Source organism: Chiloscyllium punctatum, chromosome 22 (genome assembly GCF_047496795.1).
Source record: "Chiloscyllium punctatum isolate Juve2018m chromosome 22, sChiPun1.3, whole genome shotgun sequence".
Taxonomy (NCBI): domain Eukaryota; kingdom Metazoa; phylum Chordata; class Chondrichthyes; order Orectolobiformes; family Hemiscylliidae; genus Chiloscyllium; species Chiloscyllium punctatum.
The window spans coordinates 86,467,825-86,491,880 of record NC_092760.1 but is presented as its reverse complement, the minus strand read 5'-3'; the positions used below and the strand labels follow the sequence as shown (position 1 = coordinate 86,491,880).

The 24,056-nt window shown below is 43.1% G+C and overlaps 1 protein-coding gene across 3 annotated transcripts in view; it reads left to right on the top strand.

The window, feature by feature from the left end:
- Positions 1–24,056, top strand: part of LOC140493827 (protein kinase C-binding protein NELL1-like) — a 980,593-nt gene that overhangs the window by 52,553 nt on the left and 903,984 nt on the right. For all 3 annotated transcript variants that reach the window (XM_072592758.1, XM_072592757.1, XM_072592756.1), the window contains exon 5: positions 7,143–7,239. In XM_072592758.1, the coding sequence (XP_072448859.1) occupies positions 7,143–7,239 (97 nt within the window). The remainder of the gene's footprint in view (positions 1–7,142; positions 7,240–24,056) is intronic.

The window sequence follows — 24,056 nt, the reverse complement described above, 5'->3', positions numbered from 1 at the left end:
TACCCCATGACGCAAAACCGGAGAACTCCCTTTAGGTCCAAGGAGGAATGGTTAGACTTGAAACGAAAACTCTATCTCTTCCTCCATGGATGTTGCCAGATTAGCTGAGTTTCTCTAGCAGTTACTGATTTGTATTTCAGATCTCTTTCAGTTGTTGAGTAAAGGATATCACTCCCCAAGACTGTGGTTGTGAATAGATCTATTGATCCTGTAGCTTCCTTGCCTCTGGCCATGAAGTTGACAAAACAGGCTGAATCCAGAGCAAGGAACCTTTTGGGGTTAAAGCCTATGTACTCGACTCTGCCCTCTAAAGCTTTTTATTTAAACCTCCCTTTCTGAGGAAGCTTTAGTTTGTCCTTTCTGATATCTCCTTTCTTGACCTGTCATTGACTTTAACTGATTTTGCTTGTGTCAGCTCTTGGTTCATTTTCCCGTGTTAAGATGCCACATTACAGCAACAGTTAGTTATATCAAATTTTAGAATTCTTGCACATCTATTTAGGATAATGTTGTAGATATTATATTCTATTTGTTTCAACTTTTCCATGCTCACCTGGTTTTGTTTTTCAAACAAACAAATTTGACTCAATCCTCGTTTGTGAGAGCAATGGGGAATGTGAACAATTAATAGTCCATCCAGCTATAGGGTGGGCTGTATAGCCACCTTTTGTACTGTATGATGCAATGATAATTGGAGAGGTGGCTTGTGTGAGGAAGATCTTTCAAATTTTTCACCAAGACAGTGAACAGAAGAACTCTTCCTTGCTCCATCGTGCAATGAGGTGGACACTTTGTTGGAGACAAGTTACAAAGTGTAGGTATAACTCAAGTAGTCTGACCTTTTGTGGACTTACAGATTGAATCACAAAGGTACCTGGCAGTTTGAATTATTTCTCATGATCAAGATGAAAGCCCCAAATCTGGAACTACTGCTAGAATCTTTCCTGGCAGCTAAATTAAGAGAAGGACAATTTTGAACATGAGAGAAATGTTTTCAAAACATTCTGGTGGGTCAAGAGGAACAAGAATATTTACCCCCAGCCCAGATTCCTGTCCCAGCTACCCCTTTTTGCCCCTCCCCTGCCATGTAATAACCCCCCTCAAGGTTTAGTTCAAGGACAAAAAAGATTAAACCCTTCTGGAAAGAAAAATGTATAACTTGCTGTCGAGTTCATTTGGTTACAAGTGTCTCTGTTTTTTTTCTTATTCTTTGTGTCAATGAATGCTGTGCACAGTTAGCTGTGCCTTGTGGATTAGAATGGCATATGTTCATGCCAAGAACTGTGAACAAGCCTTTAGCTGAGGACTGCAGTCCCACACAGAATTTGTATAATCCATCTATCCTTAGTATTAAAGCAGTGAAGGTAATTTCACAAGCAATGGGCTTCAGCAGTATCTTACAAAGCTTACTGAGAATAACTGGAATCTCTGTAATAAGTAATGCATGTAGTGTAGGAGCTATGTCACTGGGCTAGTGATGTAATGTCCCAGATGAATAAACCTCGTGCTGGGGGATTAAGTCCCATCTTGAGAATTTGTGCTTAGTTTTTTGGTATCAGTAAAATGATCATGAGTTTGAGGGATTGATGTAAAGGATTCAGTTGATTTACCTGAATGCTTTGATTCTTTCTTTACATGACCAAATGGAGTTGGGACTCTAGTATCACCCTGCTGTCGTTCACCCTAATGGCCACTTCAGAGGCCTAACAGACCACTTGGTTACACCATTCCATATGAGCTGGAGCTTAATTGGTAGCATAACCTTGCCCTTTGAGGCATGAGATTGTGGTTTCCTAACCTATTCTAGAGACTTCAGCACAAAGCTCTAGGCTGTCATCGTACTGAAGTAATGATTTATAGGAACATAGAAACTGAACATTCAGCCTTGAGTCTGTCCCACCATTTCCTTAGATCATGGCTGACCTGTGCTCTAACTCCATATACCTGCCTTTGGCCCATAGCTCATTCCTGATGAAGGGCTTTTGCCTGAAACATTGATTTTCCTGCTTCTCGGATGCTGCCTGACCTACTGTGCTTTTCCAGCATCACCCTAATCCATATCCCTTAATACCTTTGCTGAACAAATAATGTATCTATCTCAGATTTAAAATTAACAACAGATTCAGCATCCACTGCTGTTTGTGGAAAAGAGTTCCACACCTCTTCCACCCTTTGTGTGTAGAAGTGTTTCCTAACGTCTCTCCTGAAGAGCCTCGTCCGAATTGTTGGACAGTGCCCACTAACTTTAGACTCCTCAACCATGGATCTACACTGTCGTTTATCGTGATCTACACTGTCGTTTCCTGTTAATATGTGGAAGACTTCAATCCGATCGAATTCAATTGAATCATTTATTGTCACGTGTATTTCATCTCAAGTACAGTGAAAAGTGTGTACCGTCCCCTTGCATAGGTGCCATTCACATTACCTTAAAACAAAATAAGAAATAAAGGAAGATAACTGAGAGAGGCCGACCTTTCCTTCTCCACTGCTGAAGTCCCAGCCTTTAACCTTCTAAATTCTGCAGAAACCAGGCCGTATTTGTGTAATTGCTCCTCACAACCTTGAAGCCTGGGTATCATCACTGTAAATCTATGTTGCACTCTCTCCAAGGCCAATATCTCCTTCCGAAGGTACCCAGCTCTGATCATAGAACTTCCCATGGTGTCCAACCAGGGCTTTGTATAACTGCAGCATAACTTCTGCATTCTTTGTACTTCAGTCTATGAGATATAAAGGCTAGCATCCCATTAGCTTTTTTGATTATATTCAGCATTTGTTTGTGACGTTTTAAAAACTCATGCAGCTGAACCCCCAAGTCTCTTTGGATATCTACTGTATTTAACCTCATGCCTTATCAAAAGTACCCTGGTCTATTCTCTTTTGGTCTAAAATAGAGAGCCTCACACTTGTTTACATTGAACTCCATCTGCCACAGTTTTGCCCATTTATTCAGTCGATCAGTATCCCTTTGTAATGCTATGCTATCATCTACACTTTGTCTACAGTGCTGCCTAACTTGGTGTCATCATTGAGTTTGAAAATATGATTTTCTATGCCATGTTATTAATAGATAGTATGAATAGTTGAGGACTCAGCACAGATCCCTGAGAGACACGTTTGGTCACATTTGGCCGGTTTGAGTGTTTACCCATTATCCCTATGCACTGTCACCTACCACTCAACCATGTCATTAATTTGCCTTCAATTCTGTGTGATTCTACCTTAGTTTTCAATCTCTTATGTGGGACTTTATCAAATGCATTGTGGAATCCATATCTACAACATCTGTAGACTTCCCTGTCCACTATCTTTTGGACACACCTTTAAAAAAATTAATGACCTTTGTCAGGCATGAAGAATAAAAGTATGGACTGTTTTCAGAAGTCTTCAGAAGTTTTCAGAAGAAAATTCAGAAGTCTGAAGTGTAAAGAGATTTGGAAGTTCTCATCCAGGATTCTCTCAAGGAAACTTACAGATTGAGTCAGTAATTAGGAAGGCAAATGCAATATTGGCATATATTTTGAGAGGACTTGAATATAAAAGCAGGGATGTTCTTCTGAGGTTCCTTAAGGCTCTGGTCAGAATATTGTGTGGTTTTGGGCCCCACATCTCAGGAAGGATGCACTGGCCCTGGAGAAGGTTCAAAGGAGATTCGCGAGAGTGGTCCCAGGAATGAAAAGCTAAAACATGAGGAACGTTGAAGACTCAGGACCTATACTCAGTGGAGTTTAGAAGGATAAGGGTGGATCTAGTTAAAACTTACAGAATACTGAACAGTCTGGACAGTGTTGATGTTGGGAAGATGTTTCCTTTGGTAGGAGAAACTTGGATACAAAGGTACAGCCTTAGGAGGAAAGGGAAGACCTTTTAGAATGGAGATAAGGAGAAACTTCTTCAGCCAGAGAGTGGGGAATCTAGGAATTCACTGCCACAGAAGACTGTGAAGGCCAGATCATTGAGTATATTTAAGACAGATATAGATAATTTCTTGATTGTAAAGGGAATCAAAGGTTTTGGAGAGAAAACGGGAGAATGGGATTGCGAAACTTAACAGCCATGATTGAATAGTGGAGCAGACTCAGTGGATTAAATAGTCTAATTTCTGCTCCGATGTCTTATGGAATCCATGCTGCCTGTCCCTGATTAACTGAAAATTTGTAAGGTGTTCTGTTACCCCATCCTTGATTATTGACTCCAGCAGTTTCCTCACCACAGGTGTTGGGCAAACTGATCTGTAGTTCCCTGGTTTTCTTCTTTTGCCTTTCTTAAAAAAAGAGTCATCGAGTCTTCCAGCACAGGAATAGACCCTTCAGTCCAACTAGTCCATGCCAAGCATAATCCCAAACTAAACTAGTCTCACATGCCTGCTCCTGGCCAATATCCCTCCAAACCATTCCTATTCATGTACTTTTCTAAGTGTCTTTTAAGCATTGTAATTGTACCCATGTCCACCACTTTCTCGGGAAGTTCATTCCACATGTGAACCACCCTCTGTGTAAAAAGAAATACTCCTCATGTCTTTTGTAAATCTTTCTCCTCTTACCTTAAAAATATGCCTCCTGGTCTTGCAATCCCCCATCCCAGGGTAAAGACCCTATCTATACCCGTTATGTTTTTGTAAAGAACTATAAGGTCACCTCTTAACCTCCTGTACTCCAGTGAAAGAAGTCCCATCCTATCCAGCCTTTCTTTATAACTCAAAACTTCCATTCCTCACAACACCCTGGTCAATCTCTTCTGAAACTTCTCCATCTTAATAATATCCTTTCTGTAAAATGTGCAATTTTCCAATCCAGAGGGACTACTGCGGTATCTAGGGAACTGTGAAAAGTGTTAGTTCAAGTGTCCACAGAGTACTCCCCCTACTCCCATTAACATTGGTGATGGAAACAATTTTTGCCATTTGGGCCTAACTGAAGAAGAAATAATTCTATCATCGAATAGCCTATCCCTGTTTCTTAATTCACAATTCACTTTCCAGTTCTTGTTCTTTGGTCTGGTAGGGTTCAGCCCAAGATTCTTTTAAAATGCAATGAAGGTTTCCTTTATTCTTTCTTGGGAGGGTTGGTGTTGCTGGCTAGGACAAAATTTATTACCCAAAATGCAGGTAGGAGTCAACCACATTTGCTGTGGTTTGGAGTCACATGTTGGCCAGACTAGGTAAGGATGACAGATCTCCTTCCCTAAAGGACACTAGTGAACGAGATGGCTCCAATCAAAGGAAATGATCATGGGTGCTGGAAATCTGAAACAAGAACAGAGAATCCCGGAGAAACTCCACAGGTCTGGCAGCCTCTGTGGAAAGAGAGCAGGATCAACGTTTCGGGTGACCATTCACCATAAGAGTGTGTTCTGAACTCGCAACGTTATCTCTGCTTTCCCTCCACAAATGTTGCCAGACCTGCTGAGTTTCTCCAACAATTTCTGTTTATGTTGCAGGTTTACAGCATGTGCAGTTTATTATTTTCTTTTACTGATCCTTTCTCACATTGCTGCTTGTCGGAGGGTTCCATCCACAAACTGACTGTAGTGTTTCCTGTATTGCAAACATGACCGCACCATAAAGGCATTTGGGGGTATCCAGAAGTTGTGAAAGGTGCTATATAAATGTGTATCTTTTTTAAACCATTCACAAAGGACACTCACCACCACAAATCATTGAATCAAGGGTGGCAAGATGGCTCAGTGGTTAACACTGCTGCTTCACAGCATCAGAGACCCAGGTTTGATTCCAGCTTTGGGTGACTATCTGTGTGGAGTTTGCACACTCTCTCTGTGTTTGCGTGGGTTTCCACCAAGTACTCCAGTTTGCTCCCACAGTGCAAAGATGTGCAGGTTATGTGGATTGGCCATTATAAATTGACCATAATGTGTTAACCATGGGGAATGAGAGTTAGGGGTTGGGTCTGGGTGGGATGCTCTTTGGATAATCAGTGTGGACTCAATGGGCCAAATGGCCTGTTTCCACACTGTAGGGATTCAATGAAATGGGAAATGTTAGCTTTGCCAGCAATACCTACATTTTACAAATCAACTGAACAAAATATACTTTTGAAAGCTTTTATCAGAATGATGCAAAGTATAATTTTCCTTTTCATTGATTTTAATTCTCTTTTCAAACCTAAAAGTGAAACTTCAAGTCCTGGAAAGCTGCAATGGATTATCATTTTGAGGTTATTCCAATTGCAAGGTTATTGACCTGAAATTGTACTTTCCTTTATCACACCAAAGCTGCTGCCAGACCTGATGAGAATGTTTGATTTTTATTCATTCATGAGATGTGGGCATTACTGGCTGGGCCAACATTTATTGTCCATCCCTAATTGTCCTGGATTAGATGGTGGTGACCTGCCTTCTTGAACAGCTATAGTCCTTGAGGGTGTAGCGGGGAGAGAGTTCCAGGATTTTGAGTAACACTGTAAGAGCAGTGATATACCTGTATTTCCAAATCGGGATAGTGAATGGCTTGGAGGGGAACTTGCAAGTGATGATGTGAGTTGCTGCAGTGAACCTTATTGGTGACATTGCTGTCACTATGCATCAGTGATGGAGGGAGTGAAAGTTAGAGGTGGTGGATAGAGTGTCAATGAAGCATATCGAGCATTCTTTGTTCCAATTTCAGATTTCCAGCTTCTGCAGTATATTGGTTTAGTTTAGCTTTTTTGATTTGGTCCTAGCTCTGCTGTCTCTTAACTGACAGCTGAAGATGAATGAGGACAATATTCTTTTATAAAGAAGGGTAGACATATTTCAGCTTGGAAAGGGCTTCAGGTTGCTTTCTACTTTCATATTTAGAAAGAAATGAGATGGCACTTGAAACCTGTGGAAGTGATTTACTCAAAAGTTTTTAACCCGATGAAAGTCTCAAAGTTGTGAAAGAATCCTATCATCTACTCACCTACAGGCTGGGTAAAGGATGATAGTTGTGAAAAACATACAGAGTTTTAAGATGGATTGATTGAAAAGATGACACCCCTATACTGAACACCACAATTGAAATGCTAGAAGAAGCATTTGCCCTGTCATTCATTTGTTCAGGTGGAATATTGATGACTCAATCATCTATTGTTATAAGGTATTTAGTTTGAATCTTTTGCCGACTTTCAAACTGAGCAAAATATATGTCCTCTTTTCCACAGGATTTATGAACGTATCATTGATCCTCCGCAGACCAATCTCAAACCAGGAATCGGTTTATGGCTTGGTCAACGAAGCAGTAGACATGGGCTGTTTAAGGTAAGCAATAGGATCCATAATCATTTATTTGAGCCGTACAGCTAACTTACAGTGGGACTCTGCAGTCTATTTACACACTTCAATTACAATACAGAGCAAAGATGTATTAAAATACCAGTATTACCCTGTTGAGTTCTTGATAGCTAGTTGATTAAAGTTATGGTTGTTCCACATCATAATATTTCATGGCAATTATTACAAATATTCCTGTGACTGTTCTCTCTGTTTAACACTCTGTTTACCATTTGGATAATCAACAGAAGTATTATTATCCAAATTAATGTAATTGGAAATTGTGAAATGAGTTCTGGAACAGAAACAATTTATCTGGTGTCATTACATTTTCCTGTGTTTTGCAGCAGCGAGACAGTTGGGAAATTATTTGTTTTCAGTATTGTGCAATTGCTTACCCATGTCTCTCATAAACTTGGTGCACTCAAAAATAGAAAATGCTAATGAGTTAGGGGAGGCAGTGTGGGAAGTGTGCACACTCCTGCTAAAGATTACTGTTGGTGAGAAAGCATGTTGGTTTGATCTTGCACCTCAGCGCTGTTTCATCAGCAACTGGGCGTGAGCCATCTGGATGTGGCACCTCTGACTTAACAATAGGAGCATCGTAGAAATGTGCAACAGGACTGCTGGTTCTGTCTGAGTCATTTCAAAATTGCTGTTTAACTAAACTGAAAAACCAGTTGCAAGTAAATAATCAAAGAATCCCTATAGTGTGGAAGCATGCCATTCAGCCCATAGAGTCCACACCAATCCTCTGAAGAACATTCCACCCATCCCATCCCTGTAACCCTGCATTTCCCATGGCCAATCCACCTAACCTACGTATCCCTTGGACATTATGGGTAATTTAGCATGGCCAAACTACCTAACCTACACATCTTTGGCCTGTGGGAGGAAACCGGAGCACCCAGAGGAAACTCATGCAGATATATGAACAATGTTGAAACTCCACACAGACAGTCACCTGAGGATGGAATTGAACCCAGGTGCCTGTATCTGTGAGGCAGCAGTGCTAACCATTGAGCCACCCTAACAAAAGAAAGCTTTTTCAAAAATACACTCAAGGGATGTGGGCATCCCTGGCTGGACCAGCATTTGTTGCCCATCCCTAATTGCCCTCAAGAAGGTGGTGGTGTCGTCTTCAATTGCTGCATTTAATTTTGTGTAGGTAGACCCATAATGCTGCTAAGAGGGTAGCTCTGGTATTTATGGGCGACACAGTGGCACAGTGGTTAGCACTGCTGCCTCACAGCACCAGGGTCCCAGGTTCAATTCCAGCCTTGGGCAACTGTCTGTGTGGAGTTTGCACATTCTCCCTGTGTCTGCATGGGTTTCCTCCGGGTGCTCTGGTTTCCTCCCACAATCCAAAGATGTGCAGGTCAGGTGAATTGGCCATGCTAAATTGTCTATAGTGTTAGGTGCATTAGTCAGGGGTAAATATGGGGTAGTGGACTGGGTCTGGTGGGTTAGTCTTCGGATGGTCAGTGTGGACTGGTTGGGCCGAAGGGCCTGTTTCCACACTGTAGGGAATCTAACCTAATCTAATCTTATACCCAGTGACTGTAAAGGAATGGTGATGCATTTCCAAGTCAGGATGGTGAGTAGCTTGGAGGGGAACTTGCAGATGTTGGTGTTCTCATGTATCTGATGTCCTTGTCCTTCTAGATGGTCATGGGTATGAAAGGTGCGATCTAAACAGCCTTGGAGAATTTGTGTAGTACATCTTGTAGTTGGTACATACGGCTGCTACTGAACAGGTAGCTTGACTTAGTCTCTGAAACACTATTTATAAAGTTTTTGAATTAATCATGTTTCTGCCCTCTTTGCCATTTGGATACTGCTTTTGCTTTTCACTGCTGTGAGGCAGTGTGTCCATGACAACCAGCCTTGCTGAGGAAGATGTGATTCTGGTTGCAAATCTTACAAGTTTCTGCTTGCATCATTGAATGACTGCTTAACCTACAAAGTAATTCTGGAGTGGGGTTCATCACATTTTCTCTTATTTTCTTTAATTATTCACGTGGACATGGATGTCGGGAACTATTTATTGCCCATTCCTAATTGCCTTTGATAAGGAGGTTGTTTGCATTCACAGAATCCCTATAGTGTGGAAACAGGCCATTCGGCCCAACAAGTCCGCACTTACCTCCAAAGGATAAGAGTAAAAATTCCTGATGAAGTGCTTATGCTTTCAACGTCGATTCTCCTGCTCCTTGGATGCTGCCTGACCTGCTGTGCTTTTCCAGCACCACACTCTCGACTCTGATCTCCAGCCCTCACTTTCCCCTCCAAAGAGTAACCCACGCAGACCCATTCCCCTACCAAATCACTCTACATTTATCCCTGACTAAACCTACACGTCCCTGAACACTATGGGCAATTTAGCATGGCTAATCCACCTAACCTGAACATTTTTGGATTGTGGGAGGAAACTGGAGCACCCGGAGGAAATTCACACAGACACAGGGAGAATGTGCATACTCCACACAGACAGTCACCTGAGACTGGATTCGAACCTAGGTCCCTGGCACTATGAGGTAGCAGTGCTAACCACTGAGCCACCGTGCCACCTGAACCGTAATTAGAATAGTCTGAAAGCGATTGATCATTAGGGATTGGTTAATTCTATGTGTATTATTTTATTTGAAGCACATTGCAGGTTGTGAAGCACGCATCGTAGAAAACCAACTACTTTCTATGTGAGTGGCTTACAGACCCACAGGCAGAGTCACAGCATGGTGTATATACGGCACATATCACCCTTTTAAAGGGTGGGTACACTTCTAACAGTCCAATGGTGCAGGTACATCCACAGTGCTATTAGCTTCAGGACCTTTACCTAGCAACTGTGAAGTATCTGTGAAAATAATTCCAAATTGTGAGTTTTGAAGAGGAACTTGTATGTGGCATTCCCACATTTTTTTGTTGCCCATGTCCTTTTTAAGTGCAGAAGTCACAAGATACCAGGTTATGGTCCAACTGGTTTACTTTAAATCACAAGCTTTTGGATCACTGCTCCTTCGACAGGTTCAAATAAACCTGTTGGATTATAACCTGGTGTCCAGTGACATCTGACTTTGTCCACTCCAGTCCAACACTGGCTTGTCCTTTTTAGACTGAGTCATGGATTTGGAAGGTATTGTTGAAGGAGTCTTGATGAGTTGTTGCTGTGTGTCTTGTAGATGGTACCCAATGCTGTCCATTGATGTGGGAGGGAGTAAATGTCAAAGATTTTCAGTCTGGTAGGCTGCTTTCCCTTGGACGGTATTGTGCTTCGTCACTTCTGTTGAAACACAGAAACAGAGATAGGTTATTCAGCCCCTCGAACATGCTCTGTCATTCAAGGTCATAGCTGATTATTTACATCCTGTGTAGCCCCACACAATCTTCGTATCTCTGATTTCATCAGCCAATAAAAAATCATTCACATTTTTTCTCCTTTATGCACTTAGGCATATTCCCAGTCTTTGATTTTATCATGGGATGTGAGTGGCACTGACAAGGACAACATTTTGTTATCCATCCTTAATAGTCCTTGATGAGGGTGGCAGTTAAGAGGCAGCCACACCTCTGTGGGTATGGAGTCATGTGTAGGCCAGCCCAGGTAAAAACAAACAATTTCTTCCTTTTTTCCAAAGGCATCGATGACCTTGCATTTTTTTACAACAATTGATGGTAGTTTCATGATAGTCACTGTCACTCGCTTTCAATTTCAGAATTTTATGAATTGAATTTAAATTTCACCAGTTGCCAGAATGGGATTTGAACCCGTGTTCTCAGAGCATTAGCCTGGCCCATTGGATGATGAGCCCAGAGAAATTAGCATTATGCCACTGACTAAATTAATTGCTTGAACTACCCCACGAGATAGTGGACTTTTGTGAAATCACTTCAATGTAAGTCCCTATTCTTGACTTGAATCCATTATGATGTGAAATTGTACAACATATATGTAGGTTGATAAATTTGAAAAAAAATTGTAAGTATTACCAGGTGCTGCTAACCTTTCTTTGCTTTGTTTTTGTTGGTACAGACAACCATGTGTTAGTTTCAAATCCAGTTATCTTCACTGGCACTTAGCCAACTCTGTTCATATTTTGAAGAAACATGGACTGGCTATTGTACAGAGCTCTCTGAAAATGTCAACTATTCAATGAATAGCTGCTTTAAGAAAAGGCTTCAGAGCCCAAATGAAGAATAAGTGACAAAATGTGATAAATTATCGCACTACCAAATGGTGACCCAGTGATGCAGGCTTGACAATTGCTGGTTCCTCGATCAAACAGAAAGTTGTCTTTTGTCATCTTAATGTTGATTGTTCTACAGTATGTTTTCTAAATTGTTAATTAAAACTTTGACTATGTTATCCATGGAATTTGAACCTCTTGAAACTCAAGAGGCTTGACAGAGCACATGAAGAGGCCATTCAGCCTCTCGAACCTGTTCTGCCTTTCAATGAGATTAAACATGATCTGACTCTTGCATCCATTTACCACAATTTTATTATCTTGTGCTCTTGACTTAAAGTTTCCTGACCTGGAGGCGAAGAGGTAAATGTAGTGGTAATGTTACTGGGCTACTAGTCCAGAATGCTAGGATTAATGTTCTGGGGATGTCGGGCCAATACCTATGGTAGGTGATGTAATTTGCATTCAATACAAATGCAATTTAATCATGACCATGCAACTACAGTTAATTGTTGTAAAAACCCATTTGGCTCACAAAGACCCATCAGAGGAGTGAAGTCCTGGCCTGGAAACTCCAGATCTACAGCAATATAGTTGACTCTATACTGCCCTTTTGAGCAACCAGCGTTGAACAAGAAAAGTTGGCCCAGCCAATGATTTTCACATCCTGTGAACAAATGAAGAAGATCAGAAATACACCCATTCCTCTTTTTTTTTCCACTCTAGTTTCAGTGTCTTAGCTTTGTGTGGGGGTTCCGCTGTTCCCATGAGATTCCCTGCAGTAACTTTAACATTCACGTCCCTTGTGTTCCACTCTCTCGCCAGAGGAAGTTGTTTCTCTATTCACCTTATCAAATCTTTTCATTCATCCCTCCGTCTTCTGTCCTTAAGAGAATACAAATCTTGTCAATGCAACTCATTCTCAAATCCTGTTGTGGTCCTAATATTGATCTGGTGATCCTGCACAGCTCTGTCTCTGTCAGTACCTCCCTCCTGAGTTGCAGTGCTCAGACCTGAATGCAATCACCTAAATCAAATCCGACTGGATCTTTGTCCAAATGCACGGGAGAGGAGTGAAAGAGTTGGGAATCCGGAGGGGAACCAACTGCAAGCTGTTATTGATCATTATGGCAAGGCACTTTTTAAATTATGGGAATGTGATGTACATCAATGAATTTAATGGTGACAAATGGTAGGCTGTACGGGGTGGAGGACAGTTGATCGCCATTCTCAACAGCATGAACATGATTTAGAGGCTATCAGGCAGTAAAATGCCTGTGGAGGGGACTTTCTTCTCTTTAGGGAATTTGTACAGTAACGTTACCATATCCCAGAATACCAAGGGCTACTCTCTCAGACAGAGACACCTAGTGATGCATTAAACATAAGGCTCACTACACCTCAGAAGGCAGGACCTTTATGGTACCTCTGCTGGAATATGCCAAACAGACAACGCGACAAAACTACACCATGTACGTGCACGCCAAGAACAAAAAACTGGAGAAACTTAGCATTCTCATCAGTAATAGCAAAGCCTGCCCTGGAACCACTGTAGACAACATTATCACTCTGGGGAAGTCTATTGTCAACTTATCGGACCACACCCTTCGACCGGAAGAGATTGAAGTCCTGAGTAGGGGTCTCAGGTTCTGCCCCACCACCAAAATGGACCCGTTGGTTCTGGCAGCAGACACAGAGGAGTTCATCAGACGAATGAGACTCCGGGAATCTTTCAAGGTGCCAGCAGTGATCCCAATGATGAACTGGAGCAGTCATCACAGGGATCTGTAGAGGAGGGACCAAAGAAGGTGTCAACATGGACCCCACCGGAGGGCCGCTGCCCTGGGCTTGACATGTATGCTCAAACTGTCAGGAAATATATAAATGCCAGATTCATCAGCCGTACCCACAAGGTAGAGTAAAACATCACCCGTTCACAACGCAATGCCATCCAGGCTCTCAAAACCAATCACAACATTGTCATCAAACCAGCAGATAAAGGAGGAGCCGTTGTCATTCAGAATCGAACAGATTACTGCAAGGAAGTGTACCGACAACTGAACAACCAGGAACCCTACCGGCAACTATCAGCTGATCCGACCAAAGAACACACCCGTGAATTGAACACACTGATCAGAACTTTGGATCCAGTCCTTCAGAGTTCCCTACATGCCCTCATCCCACGTACTTCTCGTGTAGGTGACTCCTACTGCCTTCCAAAGGTACACAAAGCCAACACACCGGGACGTCCCATCGTGTCGGGCAATGGGACCCTATATGAGAATCTCTCCAGCTATGTGGAAGGCATCTTGAAAGCTATTGTATAGGGGATCTCCAGCTTCTGTCACGACACTACATATTTCTTACAGAAACCCAGCACCCACGGACCAGTCGAACCGGGAACATTCCTCGTCACAATGGACGTTTCCGCACTCTACACCAGCATCCCCCAAAATGATGGCATCGCGGCAACAGCCTCAGTACTCAACGCCAACAACTGCCAGTCTCCAAGCACCATCCTACAACTCATCTGCTTTATCCTCGATCACAACGTCTTCACCTTTGACAGCCAGTTCTTCATCCAGACACACGGAACAGCCATGGGGACCAAATTTGCACCCTAATATGCCAACGTTTTTATGCACAGGTTCGAACAAGACTTCTTCTCTATGCAGGATCTCCAACCAACATTGTACACCAGGTACATTGATGACATTTTCTTCCTCTGGACCCATGGCGAGGAGTCACTGATAAAATTACACAGTGACATCAACAAGTTTCATCCCACCATCAAACTCACCATGGACTACTCTCGACTATCTGTCTCATTCTTGGACACGTGCGTCTCCATCAAGGATGGACACCTCAGCACCACAGTGTAAAAACAATGACTGCAGATGCTGAAAACCAAATACTGGATTAGTGGTGCTGGAAGAGCACAGCAGTTCAGGCAGCATCCAACGAGCAGCGAAATCGACGTTTCGGGCAAAAGCCCTTCATCAGGAATAAAGGCAGTGAGCCTGAAGCATAGAGAGATAAGCTAGAGGAGGGTGGGGGTGGGGAGAGAGTAGCATAGAGTACAATGGGTGAGTGGGGGAGGAGATGAAGGTGATAGGTCAAGGAGGAGAGGGTGGAGTGGATAGGTGGAAAAGAAGATAGGCAGGTCGGACAAGTCAAGGAGACAGTAACTGAGCTGGAAGTTTGAAACTAGGATGAGGTGGGGGAAGGGGAAATGAGGAGGCTGTTGAAGTCCACAGCACCACACTCTACCGCAAACCCACAGACAACCTCACAATGCTACACTTCTCCAGCTTCCACCCAAAACATATTAAAACAGCCATTCCCTATGGACAAGCCCTACGCATATACCAGATCTGCTCAGATGAGGAGGAACGTGACGGACACCTGGAAGTACTCAGGGATGCCCTCACAAGAACTGGGTACGATGCTCAACTCATCGACCGCCAGTTCCATCGTGCCACAGCAAGGAACCGTAATGACCTCCTCAGGAGACAGACACGGGCTGCAACCGACAGGGTACCCTTCGTTGTTCAGTACTTCCCAGGAGCTGAAAAATTATGCCATGTTCTTCGTGACCTGCAACACATTATCAATGAGGATGAGCACCTCACCAAGACCTTCCCCACACCTCCACTACTCTCCTTTAAACAACCGCCAAACATCAAACAGATCATTGTTCATAGCAAACTGCCCGGCTCTCAGGACAACTCCATCCAACCTTGTCACGTTGGACGCTGCAAGACGTGTCAGATTGTGGACATAGATACCACTATTACATGTGGGGACACCTCCCACCTTGTACATGGCAGGTACTCATGTGACTCAGCCAACGTTGTCTATCTTATACATTGCAGGCAAGGATGCCCGGAGGCATGGTACATTGGGAAAACCGAGCAAAGGCTACGGCAACAGATGAATGGGCACCGCACAACAATCAACAGACAGGAGGGTTCCCTCCCAGTTGGGGAACACTTCAGTGGTCGAGGACATTCAGCCTCTGACCTTTGGGTGACCATCCTCCAAGGTGGACCTCAGGACAGGCAGCAGAGGAAAGTGGCCGAGCAGAGGCTGATAGCTAAGTTCGGCACCCATAGGGAGGGCCTCAACCGGGACCTTGGGTTCATGTCACATTACAGTTAATCACCATTGCACTACACACACACACACACACACAGACATTCCTACACATACACACTCTCACATACACATGGACACAAGTACACACAGACGCGCGCACAGACACCCACACACACCCTTATAGACACACACTCCCACACTCACACATGCAGACTTAAGACACTGCACTCACCACACACACACACACTTTCTCACACTCACAACTCCCACCCCAGACAGACACACACACAGAGACAAAGACCCACATGCACACATATATTTTGTATGGTGAATTTGTACTTTCAGGGTTACGTTGTACTTTGCTCAAAAACTGCATGAATTTATGTAAAACTCCGTTTTCTCACTTTTTAGATTAGAATCAATCTAAACATCATGGCATAGACAGAGAACACAACACCTTCAACATATTGTCTAGCTATCACCATTGTTAACAGCTAACCTGAGAATGCAACTTTAAAAAAAAGATTTTGTGATTTACACATGAAAGAAGTGAAACTATCACTGTATTCTAACAGATGAAAAGCTTAACAGACAATCAATTTTTCAATGTATAATTTCAGTTACATCACACTGTAAATTTTTGCTATAAATTCTGTGTTACGATCGAGCCCTCCACTATCACCTGATGAAGGAGCGTCACTCCGAAAGCTAGTGTGCTTCCAATTAAATCTAATGGACTGTAACCTGGTGGTGTGTGATTTTTAACTCTGCTGGAATAGGAAGTGAACTCACAATGTGAGCATCACTTTGCATCACAAACCAGCCATCCAGCCAACTGAGCTAACCATCTCCTGAATTGGCTGAAGTTACCATGCAGCCCTATAGTTCTCCGGAACTAGGGGCATTTTCCCTCTTGCTATGGAAGTCTCCTCAAATTGAACTGTTTATCTTTTATTTTGTACCTTCCATGAAGCAGGGTCGGGTTGGGTATCTGTACAAACTGTGTGTCTGGATTGAATGAGACTTGTACACTAAGCTCTAGATCCATGCTGTTATGAACATTCCCATGATTAGAGCCAAGCTAAACATGTTGTTCTTAATCATGATTAAATTTGGAGAGTTTTGACTTCATTTAGTCTCATTCTTGCTCGGAGTCAGCGGGTTAATGGTTCTATCCCATTGCACAATCTTTGAGTTTTGATCTAAAGCAATACTTTGTACTGAGGAAAAGCTGAACTGTCAGAAGTGGATTCTTTTGAAACATAGAAGCATAGAAAATAGGAACAGGAGGAGGCCATTCAGCCCTTTAAGCCTGCTTCGCCATGATTGCAAGGTAAAAACAATGACTGCAGATGCTGAAAACCAAATACTGGATTAGTGGTGCTGGAAGAGCACAGCAGTTCAGGCAGCATCCAACGAGCAGCGAAATCGACGTTTCGGGCAAAAGCCCATTTTATTCCTGATGAAGGGCTTTTGCCCGAAACGTCGATTTCGCCATGATTGCGACAGACCATTCAACTCAGTGCCCAGTTCCCACTTTCTCTCCATATCCCTTGGTTCCTTTAGCCCTGAGAACTATATTTAACTCGCTCTTGATAATGTTCAATGTTTTGGCTTCTACCGCTTTCTGTGCAAAGAATTCTACAGTCTCCCCACTCTCTTGGTGAAGACATTTGTCTCATCTCAGTCCTCCAATGACCGACCCTGTATCCTTACGTCATGACCCCGTCATTGAGTACATCCTACCTGTGTTCACCCTGAGTCTGATACAGAAGCAATGCCCCATTCACCATCATGTGTGAATGTAAAGATTGTAGCACATTGCTTAAAGAAAAGCTGGGGAGATGTCTTGGTCAACATGTGTCCCTCAGCTCGTAGACTGTCTGCTTGTTGTGTTACCGCTCTCTGTATTTCCCGACACTTTAAAAGTGACTATTAGCCATGAGGTTCTGTCCTCTGTCGGAATAGCCTTTGACATTACTATAAAAACAGTTTGCACTTAAATCTCATGCAGAATATTTTATAGAATTCAAAATAGGAGTATAAGATATTGGAGCAGGGTATGACAATGTACCTGTTGCACCTTCTCTATCAATCAATAAGATCCTACCTGATTTTTGACTTCAACTCCACTCTCTCCCTTGATTCCATCTCCTTTTATTCAAAAAGTCTGTCATTCCCAAACTTGAGGCTGCTCCATGACTGAATGTTCACGGTTCTCTAGAACTGAGAATTCCACAGGTTCATCACCCTGCGAGTGAGTGAGGGGATTGCTCCACATCTCTGTCTGAAATGGTGGAGCCTTTTTTAGCCATCCTTCAATCTCAGCATTGATTATAGAGTCAGAGTCCGACAGCACGGAAACAGACACTATGGTTCAAATTGTCCATGCCGAACATAATCCCAAAAGAAACTAGTCAAGCACAAAGAGTATCTACCTGAAATCTGCTGCTAACGGGCCCGACACTGTCCACGAGAAGGAAAATTGATTATATTATTCCTCACAACAACTGTTATTTACACTTGGCCTTGCTTTGGAACCCCCACAGACAATAAAAGTATTCCAGAAACAATTGCTGCTCTTGTCTCTTGCAGAGGAATCAGAACAGTACAAATAGGCAATTTCAATAATCTACAACTTAAAAACTGAGAAAGTGAGGACTGCAGATGCTGGAGATCAGAGCTGAAAGTGTGTTGCTGGAAAAGCGCAGCAGGTCAGGCAGCATCAAAGGAACAGGAGAATCTTCATTCCTGAAGAAGGGCTTATGCCCGAAATGTCGATTCTCCTGTTCATTTGATGCTGCCTGACCTGCTGCGCTTTTCCAGCAACACATTTTTAAGAACTTAAAAACTGTGTCAGGACAAAAGATCTCTACCTGGAACCTGTTCTGAATTGTGCCAACTCAGCTGTCAGTTAGAAGGAAAATTGATGATGATATTGTCCTTTCGGAACAGCTGCTACTTTACAGGCAGGCTGCTGCTGGTACTTCCACAGATGGTTACCATATGTTTAAGGTCAGAGATAAAAGACAGTATTAAATATGCAAAACTGTTGTCATTTATGCACTGTATCAAATTGGAAGGTAAGGTTTGATATTTTGAGAGAAAATATTGGAAAGCATTTTTCTTTGGTGTAAAGAGCACCTGGCTTATTGTGGAGAATTGATACACTTCTCAAATGTTGGTGTTCGACAAATGTTCGTTTTCATTTCACAAACCTGTTCCTGAACCCATTGCCTGTCAGTCTTGTGCGGCGAAAGGAATTAGTTCCTAATTGAATTCTGCATTCTGCATTTACCTGCTGTCTGGCTTGTCCAACCTCTCTGTGCATCTCATCACTGTTGTTTGTGTGTTTGTTTTGAAATATTCAAACAAAAGCTGTTTGTTTTTTCTGACTGTGCTCGCTTGGAGGCTACAACTTTTCGAGCTAACACAAGGGCTCCTCTACTTCCAATTTAAATAAACAAATGCAGATCAGAGGGAATGGGAGATTGAACAAAGGATTTGAATTCTTTCAAAGCCCTGTTGACATTTTCTTCCCCCTAGCACATCAAGTCTCACTATGCCCTAATACCTGACTTTACAATCATTTCCTTTTGTTAATGTGAGAGAAGATAAGATTTTACTTAAGAAATGAGTGGCAATTTCTTTTTTACGCAATGAGTTTGTACATGGAATGAACTTCCAGAGGGTACAGTAACAATATTTAAAATACATTTTGATAAGTAATGAATAAAAAATGTTTGGAGGGGTATGGACTAAGCGCAGGCAGGTAGGAATAGTTTTGTTTTGGATTATGGTTGGCATATGGACTGGTTGGACCGAAGGGTCTATTTCTGTGCTGTATGACTCTATGACCATTAAACCTCAATTGTCTGCGTATGTGATCTGAACTGTAAAGATTGAGTTAATTTGACTGTAAAGCATTCTCAAAGATTTTTGGTCAAAGGTTTCCAATAAAATGTGGAATGAGGGCAAGGTGGAATACACCTAACATACCTTCAGCTACATTCTGTAGTTAACTGTCCTATTAAGGCAAATGCATTTGGTTTATCTTCAAACAAGTTCCTACACATTTTTGTTTGCTTGACAGCTGAGGGCTATTTGGAAACTTTACTCCTCCAAGTTAGATTTGTCAGCACCAAGGGGTTTGCTACTGGAAAGCTTTTGAGGTGACCTGTTTGGAGGCAAAGGAGGACCCTGGGCAGTGACTCTGTCTGAATTTTGTCTGTGCACTCCAGTTCATGCCCAATGCTCCCACCATCTGTAGAGAGGTAGTGGCCATCACTTTGACTGCAATCATTAGTTTCTCTTCTGACTGTACCAATGGATCCTCAGTGACATGGCCATGAGCTGAGTAAGGATATTTCACCGTGTTGCTGCTAACTTCTCAAAATTATGCTGAGAATAGCAGGGCGTGCAGTAACATGTGAAATGGGGAACATGACAAAGGCAAACCAAATTGTGTTTGATGGAACTCTGGTCAATACTGTCAACCTGGCAAGTAGGGAAGTGACAGCCTAATGGTATTGTTCAGGAGGTCTGTGCTCAAATCCTGCCGTGACAGATAGTGGAACTGAATTCAATTTAAAAAAAACGTCTGGAATCAAGACTCTAGTTATGGCCATGAATTGATTGTCAGAAAAATACATCTGGTTCATTAATGTCCTTAAGACAGAAAACTGCTGTCCTTACTTGGTCTGGCCTACAAGTGACTCCAGACACACTGTAATGTGGTTGACTCTTAACTGCCCTCTGGGCAATTAGGGATCGTCAATAAATGCTGGCTTAGCCAGTGGCATCTACATAGACATAAATGTCATACAGCATGGAAACACACTCTTGAGTTCAACTTGTCCGTGCCAATCAGACATCCCAATCTGACCTCGTCCCATTTGACCATATCCCTTGAAACCCTTCCCATTCATGTACCCATCCAGATGCCTTTTAAATGTAATCGTACCAGCCTCCACTTCTTCTGGCAGCTCATTCCATACAAGCACCACTCTCTGAATGAAAAAGTTACCCCTCGGGTCCTTTATAAATGTTTGCCCTCTCACCTTAAACCAATGTCCTCTCGCTTTGGCCAGCCTCACTCTAGGAAAAGGACTAAATCATTTCTGCACCCTCCTTGGTTTAACAACAACCCTCCAATAGAAGGGTGACCAGAATTATAATCAGTATTCCAAATGTGACCTCACAATTTCTGTTCTTTATTCTTTCATGAGTGGTATTTCAATTCAATCAGTGGCTGTGCTGGAATTAAAACCTATGTCCCCAAAACATTAGCCTGGACCTCAAGATTCCTAATGTGGTTACATTACCATGAAATAACATGCAGCCCCTGAATATTGTCAGTCTTAACTCAGCTTTGGAGGTGCTGGTGTTGGACTGTCATAGATTTAGAAGATTTAGATTTAGAATTTAGATTTAGAACTGGGGTGTACAAAGTTAATAATCACACAACACCAGGTTATAGTCCAACAGGTTTATTTGAAAACAAGCTTTCAAAGCGCTGCTTCTTCCCACAACCACCCGAAAGCTAATGTTTCCAAATAAACCTGTTGGACAATAACCTGGTGTTGTGTGATTTTTTAGTTTTAACTCCAGTAGTGTCAGGCAGAATGCCAACGTACTTACTTGTGTAAGTATAGCTCCTTGTAATGTGCAAGCTTGTAGACAACACTTTGTTCAGACAAATCAAGGCAGGACTTGCACTGTGAATAGTAGGACCCTGGGGAGTGTTGTTGAACAGAGAGACCTCAGGGTTCAGATGCATAGTTCCTTGAAAGTGGAGTTGCAGGTATATGGGGGTGTGGAAGGCATTTGGCATTCTTGCCTTCATTGGTCAAAGCTCAAGGTTTGTGTAAAAATTTGTAGCTCGGGTGCCGGTTGCCGTAGTTACGGGTATGTTCGCCAAGCTGGGAAGTTGGTTTGCAGACATTTTGTCCCCTGTCTCGGTGACATCCTCAGCACTGTGGAGTCTCCTGTACTGTGTCAGTTGGAATTTATTTGGTTTTGTTCCTCTGCTTCTGGTTGCTGGTTCCAGTTGTTCATCACAGTGCCAGTATTATGGGTCCAGGTCAATGTGTTTGTTGATGGAGTCCATGGCAGAGTGTCATTCTTCTAGAAATTCTCTGGCTGTCTTCTGTTTAGCTTGTCCTATGATCGTTGTGTTGTCCCAGTCAAATTTATGGTCCTTGTCATCTGTGTGTATGGCTACTGGGGACAGCTGGTCATGGCGTTCAGCGGCTATTTGGTGTTCAAGTGTGGATCGCTAGTTGTCTGCCTGTTTGGTCAAAGCATTGAGTAAAGGAGGTGGGATGTCATATTGTGGCTGTAACGGACATTGGTAAGGCCACATAGGGAGGATGTTATTAAACTGGAAAGGGTGCAAAACAATTTACAAGGATGTCACCGAGACTGGAGGGTTTAAGTTAAAAGGAGTCATTGGATAGGCTGTGACTTTTGTCCCTTGAGCATAGGAGGCTGAGGGCTGACCTTATCGAGGTTTATAAAATTGTGAGGGGCTCTGAAAGGGTGAATAGACAAGGTCTTTTCTCTGGGCGGGAGAATTCAAAACTAAAGGACACAGATTTAGAGTGAGAGGGGAAAAATTTAAAAGGGACCTGAGCTGTGCTTTGCACAGAGAGTGGTGCATGTATAGAACGAGCTGGAGAGGAAGTGGTGGTTGGGAGTACAATTAAAACATTTCAAATATATTTGGACGGACACAAGGAAAGGAAAGGTATCGAGGGATGGTTGCAGCAGGGACTTGAGGCATTGGCAGGGCAAGGTCCAGGTCTATGGCTGAGCTAGAAGAGGGAGCTGTTCCAAAGAACACTTAACATTATTGAAAGAAGACCATAAGACGAGCTTTACTGTTTTATTTTTGTGGATCTATATTCAGTGTTTTGGTTTGTTTATTTCTTGTGTTTTAAGATGATACCGGAGAATGGCAACGCTAAACAACTATTTATTTATAATGAATACATGTGAGAATAAATAAAACAAAGCAAATCAAACACAGGCAAATGGGACCAGTTCGGTTTAGGAAACCAGATTAGCATCGATGAGTTGGACCAAAGGGTCTGTCATCAGGCTGTATGACTCTGATGACATAAAGCTGGTGGGAGCAGGGGGAAGAGATCTTACAGTGTGATTTGGACATGTATGGCATGTGATGAATGTGAAATGTTAGCGAAAGCAGGAAGGCACATTATTATTTGGGAGGTGATAGATTGGGGAAGAAGGAGATGCAGTGAGACCTTGGGTGTCCTTGTACCTTGTACATCATTCCCTCCGTGACTCCCTTGTCAGGTCCATACCCCTCACCAATCTAGCCTCCCCTCCCAACACCTTCCCCTGCCACTGCAGGAATTGCAAGAGTTGCACCCACACCTCCCCCCTCACCTCTGCCCAAGGCCCCAAAGGAGCCTTCCACTTCCATCAAAGTTTTACCTGCACTTCCACACCTGTCATTTACTGTATCTGTTGCTCCCAATACGGTTTCCTCTACATTGTGGAGACAGAATGCCTTCTTACAGAGCTCTCCGGGACACCCACACCAACAAACCCCACCGCCCCATGGCTGAACATTTCTATTCCCCCTCCCACTCTGCAGAAGACATGCAGGTCCTGGGCCTCCTCCATTGCTGCTCCCTTAACATCCAACGTGTGGAGGAAGAACACCTCACCTTCTGCTGCGGGACCCTCAACCCCATGGTAACAATGTGGATTTCACCAGTTTCCTCATTTTCCCCTCCCCCCCACCTTATCCCAGTTCCAACCCAGCAACGCTCTCATGACCTGTCCTGCCTGTCTATCTTCCTTCTCACCTATCCGCTCCACCCTCCTCTCTGACCTATCACCATTACTCCCACCTCCATCCACCTACCTGTCCATCTCCCTTCTCACCTATCTGCTCCATCCTACTCTCAGCTACCTTCCCCCCTGCACCCCTACCCAACTCCACTCCCCCTCTCATTTATCTCACCACACCCTCAGCTCATAGCTTCATTTCTGATAAAGGGCTTTTGCCCGAAATGTCAAATTTCTTGCTCCGCGGATGCTGCCTGACCTGCTGTGCTTTTCCAGTACCACACTTTCGACTGAAAGTAAGGATGCAGGGGGAGCTGGCAGTGAGGAAGGCAAATGGGATGTTGGCCTCCATAGCAAAAGGATTCAATTACAGGAGCAGGAATGCAAACTGCCATTGGATAGGGTCTTGGTGAGACCTTACCTGATGTGTGAAGCTGGGACTCCTTATCTGAGCAAGGACTTCTGACCATGGAGGGAGTGCAGCAAGGGTTTGTCAGACTGATTGCTCCTTTTGATGACAGGACTGAATGATGGATGGTGTAGGACTATATTCACTGGAGTGTCGAAGAATGCAGGGGGAGTCTCATAGAAACATAGGGAATTCTAAAAGGACTAGACCAAGCAAACACAGGACTGGGGAGTCCAGAACCAGGGTCACAGCCTGAGGACACAGAAGATCATTTAGGACTGAGATGATGC